The 10,203-nt window shown below is 30.5% G+C and overlaps 2 protein-coding genes across 3 annotated transcripts in view; one reads left to right on the forward strand and one right to left on the reverse strand.

The window, feature by feature from the left end:
- Positions 1–2,267, forward strand: part of LOC112527223 (ribosomal RNA-processing protein 14-like) — a 7,856-nt gene extending 5,589 nt beyond the window's left edge. The window contains exon 2 of the mRNA XM_025137705.1: positions 1,702–2,267. Within this exon, the coding sequence (XP_024993473.1) occupies positions 1,702–2,244 (543 nt within the window). The 3' untranslated portion in view covers positions 2,245–2,267. The remainder of the gene's footprint in view (positions 1–1,701) is intronic.
- A 2,514-nt stretch (positions 2,268–4,781) lies between these two features.
- LOC112528784 (APO protein 1, chloroplastic-like) lies at positions 4,782–7,444 on the reverse strand. 2 transcript variants are annotated; one of them, XM_025139857.1, is made up of 3 exons: positions 7,127–7,197; positions 6,077–6,998; positions 4,782–5,087 (listed from the first exon to the last, which is right to left on the reverse strand). In XM_025139857.1, the coding sequence occupies exons 2-3, from the start codon at positions 6,776–6,778 to the stop codon at positions 4,914–4,916; spliced, it is 876 nt and encodes a 291-aa protein (XP_024995625.1). In that variant the 5' UTR covers positions 6,779–6,998; positions 7,127–7,197; the 3' UTR covers positions 4,782–4,913. The 2 variants fall into 2 exon arrangements, with proteins under 2 accessions (XP_024995625.1, XP_024995626.1); XM_025139858.1 differs by lacking the exon at positions 4,782–5,087 and having other exon boundaries at positions 5,736–6,731; positions 7,127–7,444.
- Positions 7,445–10,203: the final 2,759 nt, after the last annotated feature.

The following is a 10,203-nucleotide window of genomic DNA, read 5'->3' on the forward strand; positions in this document are numbered from 1 at the left end:
ATTTTAAGTAATATGCATCAATATACAGTACTTTATGCATAACAAAAATATATCGATATTCGTATCAAATTAACTATTTAAAATTCCTCATTTTTTGTGTAATTTTTTAATTYAATTTTTTTATTATAATTTAATTTACGTACAATAACGAAACAATTTATATTTGGTTTAATAATATAATTTTCTTATAAAGATAATAATTAATTGTTTTGTTGGAACTCGATAATTATCCTAATTATATTTTAGATTTTTTAGATTTTAAAATAAGATGTTTATCCTCATTTGATTATGTTTATCCGTAATTAGTTATACGAAATAAAAAATCGAGCCTTAATAAGTTGTACTTTTGCATAATTTACTTRTAATCTTGAATTTTAAGTAAATATTGGTTTTATGTGGTTTTGAGAAAGTGATAATGTTTTTATGTTTGAATAAAATATAAATTTAAAAATATCATAAAATTTTAAAAAAAAAATATCGGTATCAATATTAAATTAATTTTTTTTAAAGTTCTTGTGTTTTGGTGTAATTTTCTTAATTAATTTTTTTAATTATAATTTGATTTAGGTTTAATAATATAATTTTTTATAAAGAAAATAACTAAGTATTTTGTTAGTTATCAATGATTATCTTAATTATATTTTAGATTTTTTTATATTTAAAATGAAATGTTTATCCAATATTTGATTATGTTTATCTGTAGTTAGTTAGATGAATTCAAGTATATAGCTTTAATAAGTTGTACTTATGTACAATTTACTTGTAGTCTTAAATTTTAAGTAATATGAATCAATAAATTATACTTTATGCATAAAAAATCGTTTTTAAGAGTTTTTGTCAGATGCTTTAAAATATAGTATAGATTTTCTTAATTAATTTTTTTTAATTATACTTTAATTTAGGTTTAGTAACAAAGAAATTTAATTTAGGTTTAATAATATAATTTTTATAAAAATAATAACTAWGTATTCTGTTAGTTATCAATGATTATCCTAATTATATTTTAGGTTTTTTATATTTAAAATGAGATGTTTATCCAATATTTGATTATGTTTATCTGCAGTTAGTTAAACGAATTCAAGTATGAAKCTTTAATAAGTTGTACTTATGCACAATTTACTTGTAATCTTAAATTTTAAGTAATATGCATCAATAAACAGTACTTTGTGCATAAAAAATCGTTTTCAAGAGTTTTTGTCAAATGCTTTATAATATAGTATAGATATAGAGTTTGTTTCAAAGGCAACTCATTGCATTTTTACAACCAATGCAACCCAATAAATTAAAATATTTATGAAAATGATGAGAATTCATTTATTATGATTTGAATATTTATAAAAGATAAATACGGTTAATTAATTATGATTAATACTTTATTTTAAGAAACAATCAAAACTTATATGAAATTATATATTTATCAAATTAAATGAACGGTTGAAATTATGTTATATTGATTATACAAATATAAAAAGTTGTATAATAAACCACTCTCTCTATACATATAAGATAGGATTGCAACAAAGCAAGGAAATAAAATATACATCAAATCTTTTGATGAATTATATACAAACCCTATAAACACAAAAACCCTATAAATATATAATTTTATAATTTATAATTATGTATTCAAGCAAAATATCAAACAAACCCTAGAAGCACAAAACCCTCCCGTTCGCCTCTTTTTCCTCCGGGATGAAGAAGCTTTCCACCACTTCCGCCGCCGATACCGCCGCCGACCTGAAACGGAAGAGGGAAGATTACGATAAAAGTGGCGGCGGCGGCGGTTCTGGTAGTGGTAAGGAGAATTTTGAGGCTGATTTTGAATTCGGGAAAGTGAAATTGGGAGATGAAGACGGGAGTAAGAAGAAGGGGAAGAAGGGTTCGAAAGTAAAGGAGTTGGAGAAAGCAAAGAAGTTGAAGGAGGCTAAGAAAGAAGATGTGGTGGTGGCAAAAAAGCATTCATGGAAGGCTGCAACTGAAAAGGCAATGGGGGTGAAGGTCCATGATGATCCAAAGCTTTTGAAGAGGAGCTTGCAGAAGGAGAAGAAGAGGCGTGARAAGAGTGCAGGGAAATGGAAAGAGAGGGAAGAGACTGTGGAGAAGATGAGGGAGGAGAAGCAAGCAAAGAGAAGAGGGAACGTAGAGGAGAGAGCCAGCCAGAAGAAGATGAGAAAGATTGCAAAGAGGGAGAAGAAGCTCATGAGGCCTGGATTCAAAGGGAGAAAAGATTTGTATAAAGCATAACTTTGTTCTTTTGTATGATGATAATTCATCAAAAGATTTGATGTACATTTTATTTCCTTGCTTTGTCGCAATCCTATTATATATATATACATATATATGTATATACATATGTATACATATGTGTATGTATACATATGTATATATGTATATATATACATATACATATATACATATATGTATAAAATGCATATATATATATATATATATATATGATATGGTTTTAGATTGCATTTTATAGATTTAAATTAGTATTAATTTTAGCTCTTGTTTTTTTTCTGTAATCGTGGGTTTTGTTCGGGTCAATTTGTGCACAACTTGATGAATCCTACGAGACCTTGAAGATAACATTTAGAAAAATCATTACTGGTCTTGACTCTAGAGAATACTTGAAATGACGATCTATTCGGAGGAGCCCCAAGGCCTAACCTTTATTAGCCCGTTGAGCTGACCCTCAAGGTAGTTTGCAACAAATTGTCCAACCAAATATGGCTCGTGCTATCGGATTTGCTTCTTGTATTAACTTTTTGGCTGACATTTCTGAAGGCTACAACTTCCATCTTTCTTACTGCTCTCTCTCAACAACAGTGGCAATTTTGGCTTTTAGGTTCTTCTTCGTCCACGGATTTGGAAACATCATCGGTTAGTGGTTTCAAGCGTAGATTTTCCCAAATGGGTACAACCATTCAATTGTAACATGAATCATGGTTGATGTATTTCGGTAGATTTTATCATTGTTTTTTTAGGTGTTTAATCCCATTTGTTGATAAAAATGTCCTTTTAAGAAATAAAATCCTAAACGAACAAAAAATTATACAAGATACATAAAACCTTGGAACTAGTACACATAAGTACTTGTTTTTTTTATTAACCGGATATCTAACCCGCTATGCAAGCCAACTAATTCCAGAGCAACCACCTGCTTTGTAGATAGCCTAGAATCACCGCATTTGAACCTTTGTGGCCACAAGGGAATTTTTATTTCTGCTTGGATTTGAACCTGAGACCTTCAGGTACTCTTGATCTTTGGAGTCAAGCTCAAACCAATCAGGCATCATCCTTGTTTTTAGAATCCTATGATTATCAAGTTTAGTTGGTATGAGACTCTAACACGTTCTTTCAATGAAGGCTAGACTGGCAAAGATGTCCCACAGTGTCGAGTCCGAAACATACTAATCCATGAAATCCAAAAATCACTTGTTTCAAGAATCCTAAGATTGATTATTGGGTATATTTGATCTCATATTCGATTCAACTGATCAAATATAATTGGGTTAAATGCATGAAATAACAACATACTTTCATAAATTTTGTTATTATAGTATTCTACTTTTGTTTTTCGTACTTTCAAATTATTTTTTATTAAGGCATTATACTTTAAAAAATCTATCCATAATGGCAAGGGGAACCTGTTACCTTTTAAACTGGTTAACCCCTTGACTTTTTTTGCTTGTGTGGCTTTAATGAGGTGATGTAGATGACACATCATTTTGATGACTTAACTAAAATAAAAATAAAAACTTATTTCAAATTATTATTAGTGATTTTTATTTTTTATTGCTATGATATGAAAAAATATTTAATTTTTTTTGACTTTTTCTTATTAAGTTGCATACAAATTAAATTTTCTAGAGTAAAATATTTCTTAAATAAATATGAAACATTATTTTCGAGATATATTTTATTTGTATAAAAGGTAACAGTTATGTTGTTTAAATAAATACATATATTTTAAAGTTCTATTTAAAATGTTAACGAAATAAATTGTGATCTACCTTTTATAAATATTATTATATTAATAAATAATTCAAAAAAATCAAATTATTTTAATATATTTATACGTCAAGTAAAAGTTTTTGAACAAATATAATATATTTTTTAAAAGATAATATTTTTTGGTAAAAAAAAAATTCTTATTTTTTTTTCAAAAAAAAAAAAAAAAAAAATTAGCGAGATAAATTGTGTTCTACTAGTTTTATTGGTATTAGTATATTAATGAATACCTTAATTTTTTTAATTCATTTAATATATTTATTAAATAACATGTAAAATATCTAAATATTAAAATTAAAAATACAATGTTTAAAAAAGAGCTAGTAGATACTATAATAAAATAATTTTGAAAGTACAATGATTAGTAAGAAAGTCATATCACTATAGTAGATGTAGACAACCTACGTGGACAATGAGGTGGCATGAAAACCTGGTATAATGTGTAAATTTAAATCAAAAGGTTACCCAATGTTATAATGGGTAAATTTTTCAAAATACAATGTTTCAATAAAAAATAGTTTGAAAATACATTACTATAATAAGAAAAACTGAAAGTATAATGTTACAATAAATAAATTTATAAAAGTAGAATGTTATTTTGGGTATTTTGGGCAATATAATTTATCAACTTTTATGTAGCCAGAGATCAACTCTTAATTCATTTCTTTTACATTAAAACATGTAAAAATATTATCATTAAAAAAATTTAATTATATGTTTACATTCTCATAATCGTATCAATCATGTAATTATAACAACATTTCAAGTATTATAGATTTGGAAATATCTACTAAATTTACAACCCCACCCATGACCATATAATTTCTATGAATACAGAACTAAGACTTCATCTCTATACAAGCAACTAAACACTTCCAAAACATCGGTTTTTCGAGTTATTAAGCCACCAACTGAGCCTCCTCGTTATCTGGGACCACGATATCGAGCCTCATCATCGGTCTATACTTCCGAGGTACCGGATCCCCTGCCTGCACACAAAGCTCAACCACAGCTGGAGCCTTCCCGTAGAACCTCTTGAGCGAACTCTTCAATGGCGGTCCTTCTAGATCCACCACANTTTATAAAATGTTATATTATTAAATCAAAAATAAATTATTTCGTTATTAAACTTAAATTAAATTATAATAAAAAAATAAATTAAAGAAATTACATAAAAAATGAGAAATTTTAAATAATTAATTTGATTAACATTGATATATTTTTTTTCAAATTTTTATGGTATCTTCAAATTTATATTTTATTAAAAAATAAAATTATTATTGTTTTCTTAAAATCTCATAAAATCGTATTATAACATCGACAGAGACAAGATACATAAAACCTTGGAACTAGTACACATAAGTACTTGTTTTTAGAATCATAAGATTATCAAGTCTAGCTGATATGAGACTCTAACACGTCCTTTCAATGAAGGCTAGACGGACAAAGATGTCCCACAGTGTCGATTCCGAAACAAACTAATCCATGAAATCCAAAAATTACTTGTTTCAAGAATCCTATGATTGATTACCGGATATATTTGATCTCATCTTCGATTCAACTAATCAAATCAAATATATTTTATCAACTTTTATGTAGCGAGATTGACTCTTAATTCATTTATTTTACATTAAAACACATAAAAATATTGTCATTAATTTGTATAAAATTTTAATTTATATATTAATAATTCAATCATTTATATGTTTATATTCTCATAATCGTATCAATCATGTAATTATAACAACATTTCAAGTATTAAAGATTAGGAAATAGCTACTAAATTTACAACCCCACCCATGACCATATAATTTCTATGAATACAAAACTAAGACTTCAATTCTATACAAACAACTAAACACTTCCAAAACATCGGTTTTTCGAGTTATTAAGCGACCAACGGAGCCTCCTCGTTATCTGGGACCACGATATCGAGCCTCATCATCGGTCTATACTTCCGAGGTACCGGAGCCCCTGCCTGCACACAAAGCTCAACCACAGCTGGAGCCTTCCCGTAGAACCTCTTGAGCGAACTCTTCAACGGCGGTCCTTCTAGATCCACCACATGCCACACGTAATTTGGCGGGAAAACCTCGTCCGCCACCGCATCCTGCCACCCATGCTTTCCGTCTCTCCATTGGTGCTTAAACTCTCCGCAAAGCTTCGCGTTGTGGCCCCACGGTCCCACATGGACCTCCGAGCAGTACCCACACGCCTTCACCGTGTACTTCTTCATAAGTTTCATCACACCCCATTTCACTTTCTCGTATGCGTTCAGTGTCGCCTGAGCAATTCCGACCACATCGGAGTCTGCTGGCGGCGGGAACCGCTCAAGAGCCCGGTACGTGTCGTGTTCCAATGTCTCAGCGGAGTGCGGTGCCTTGGGTGGCGGCTCAACGATTTCACCTCGGTCGATCACTTTCTTTCCCATCATTCGGATAGGCTGGGTCCTTCGTCGTGAAGGGTATTCTGGTAATTCCACACCGGCTTGGATGCAGAGCTCCACAACAGCCGGGATTCTATCGTGGTTGAAYCTTKTTTCGTGTTTGACTCGGGTACCAAAAGGATCATATTGATGATATGACTCAATTGGGAGAAGGATGTCGTTAATCGAACCTTTGACCCATAAATGGAAGCTTCTCCAATTCGCATTCTTTGGACCATGGCAATTCTGAATGTCATGGCCGGTTTGACCCACGTGAACCTCCAAGCACTCTCTGCATAAGAACAACCCGAAAGCAACATTAAAAAAAGCTGGCAACATCTAATAGAAAGGCTATTGATGTCAGAATTACTTGAAAGTATTTTATATGTTAATCCTTAAAGTCCCAAATATGTATATGAAACAATACCTTAAATCCTAGTCTTAAATGAAAAAAGTCATATGAAACAATCATTACGATTGGTTCCCATGGATGGATTTGTAATCTTTTTATGGTTCTCACATAATTATCCCCATATAACCTAATATATGCATCTTTAACCTGCAAAGAAAGTTTAACATACAAACATGAACCGAGCGAAATCATCAGTCAACTTAAGTTGACAACAACGTTGATAAATGAACTTAAAATTTGAGATGATATTATTGCGATTGCAATGCTTAAAGTACCTGGCGGCATTTGTCAAAGAAGAGGGACAAAAGTCTATCATTGATCCGCATAGATTGATAACTCCATCTATAGGCAATCTGGCTTGCGATACACTGCCGAGGTCAGGAAAATGATCCGAGCATAGTTGGGGACGAGCCACCTAAATTTAGAACATGCTCCATGTTTTTCACAACTCTTCCGTCCAAAGTTTCATCGTATTACCAAAAAGGGAAACTAAGAACTCGTCCATCTAGAAGGTTACATGCTATAGAAAGGTATTTCTTCCATGCCAAAATAAATGTCTACAATGAAAAAGGTACACAATTCTAAAAATGTGTAATTATTAAACCTTTTACTTAATGACAATTGTACCCTTGGTAACAAGGTAGAATTGGAAAGTAGACACTTAGTTTAGGACAAATTAAAATAGAAATGTGAACACTTATTTCGGGACAAACTAAACTAGAAATATGAACACTTATTTTGGCACAAACTAAAGCTGATATATGAACACTTATTCTTGGAAAGAGGGAGTAAATATCAACAATCTGTAAGCAACATTCACTCCGTAACAAGAAATCTAATGATATGAGATAGAAAAGAATGATATATGACTCAAGTCGAGAGCTCTAACTGTTCTCTGGACAAATGTACTCATTGAAGCGTAAGCCATGCATATAAGAACAACCAACTAAAAGCAAGATACACATTGCCTATTTTAGGTGTGTGTAGCACAGTATTGTCAATTTTAAAAGCTTTTAAAAAAAAAATGTATGCTGTTAATCGCACCGCTATAGCGGTGTATCGCGGTTCGTAGTTGCAAAATAGCAGGGGAAATCGTAGTGCTAGCTAGTTGTCCGGCATTCTAGCTCGCTCTAGAACTCGACTATTTTCTTGTCCTGCAGTGCGCAGCCTTCCATGAATGCAATCTCCGCTGTAATTCTTCGTAAGTAAGAGACCTATTACCGGTTTCCCCGTCGAAATTGGTAACCGACTTCACTTTAATCTCCATTTCCTCCTCTTCTTCATCGTCATCATCATCTTCTTCATCCGAATCCTCATTCTTACCGACGATCTTTTTTAGGAGATCTAGGGTGGTTGTTTGTGCTTTCTCGGGGTCGAGGCGATCGCGGCGGGATTTCTTGATGTTTTCTCGTGTTTGTTGTTTAAGGGAGGCCTTTTTACCTTTACTGAGGCCTTGGAACCAGGGTTTTGAATCTTCGTCGGTGGGAAGGTAGAATTTTGCAGGGATCAATTCGATTAGCTTGTCGAAGAACTGATCGTGGTCATGGATTAAGGTTTTCAGGTCGGCGGCGGCGGCGGCGGTATCAACGGCGGCGGAAGTGGTGGAAAGATTCTTCATCGCGGTGGAAAAACAGGCGAACCGGAGGGTTTTGTGTTTCTAGTGTTTTGTATTTCTAGGGTTTGTGTGATATTTATAGGGTTTGTATGATGATAATTCATCAAAAGATTTGATGTATATTTTATTTCCTTGCTTTTTATAATCTTATATCTTAGATAAAAATAATTAAATACAAGATAAATATATTATTTTAAATATTAAAAAATTTAAAATATTATTAAGATAATCATTGAGTTTTAATATAATATTTAATTATTATTTTTATAAAATATTAATATAAATTAGAATAAATATGGACCGGTTACGGTTCAACAATTTGGGATCAGTTAATTTTTTTATGGAATTGCAAAGTTTGACACAAGACGAGTTACGCTGTAATCAATATAGAGAACATAGCTTATTGTCTCATATTTAGCGTGACATGAAATAGAACAAAAACTCAATGTTCCATGTTTGATGTGACAAGAAACAGGGTCAAGGATAAGGACTGAGATTGGGTGGGAGAAGGTTAGACAGAAAAAACTGGTTGGGTTAAATACATGAAATATCAATTTATTTTCACAAATTTTCTTATTGTAATATTCTATTTTCAATTTTTTTTATTACAACATTATACTTTCAATTTATTTTTTATTAAAGTATAAAATATTTACTTATTATAGCAATGGGTAACTTTTTTATTTGAATTAAGGTGAAATAACATGTGTTTTACCAAGTTTCTATGGCATGTCATTGTTCCCGTGCAACATATTGAAGACTGACATTTCTTATTACAACATTATATTTCATTGTATGTTACAAAAATTAAATTTACGTATTATTTAATAAATATATTAAAAAATCTAAATTATTTAGTAATATAATAATATTAAAAAGACTTATACATCACAATTTATCTCGTTAATATTTAATAAATGTTAAAAATGTATTTTTTAAACAAAGAAACTAATTTTTTTTACAAACAATATATTTATCTTGATAACATATTTGTTTTAAAAAAATTAATTTGATATATTATTTAGTAAATATATTAAATTAATTAGAAATTTTTTAAATTATTTACTAATATAACAATATTTAAAATATTTATAAAACATACTAGAAGGATACTCGCACAATGCAGCGAAATATATATCTTCATTTTATTGTTTTGTTTTGTTGTTTGTCTCTGTTGATATAATACGATTTATGTAGTTTTGAGAAAAAGATAATGTTTTTACGATTTAATGAGGTAATTTATTTTTCGCTTAACAATAAAATTATATAATTAGAACTCATTGATTGTCCTAATTATATCTTAGATTTTTTATAAAACAAGCAATATACATCGCCCGTTATACTATGGAAGTTGGCCATGTTCGAAGTCCTTACCTTAACCTTAAGAAAAGGGATGCCAAAAGGCAAGACTATCGAGTAAATAATATTTAAGTATTTGAAAAATATGTTTTAAACTATCAAATTTTTATAAAAAAAATTCCAAAATTATATCATAAAAAAAGTACTTATTAAAATTTGTGGTTGACTCTTAGGGTGCGTTTGGTTTGCAGGAATGGAATGGAATTGGAGGGATTTGGATTTAAAATCCATTCCAATCCTGTGTTTGGTTTGTAGGATTGATAAAATTTAAAATCCTGGGATTCATTAACAATCCCGTGACCTGTGGATTTTAGAATCCTTTGAAAGGACACGAGTTTTGTAAAATCATTTCCATGGGATTCCAAATCCTGCCCTAGG

This window comes from Cynara cardunculus (genome assembly GCF_001531365.2).
Source record: "Cynara cardunculus var. scolymus isolate 2C chromosome LG 15, CcrdV1, whole genome shotgun sequence".
Classification (NCBI taxonomy): domain Eukaryota; kingdom Viridiplantae; phylum Streptophyta; class Magnoliopsida; order Asterales; family Asteraceae; genus Cynara; species Cynara cardunculus.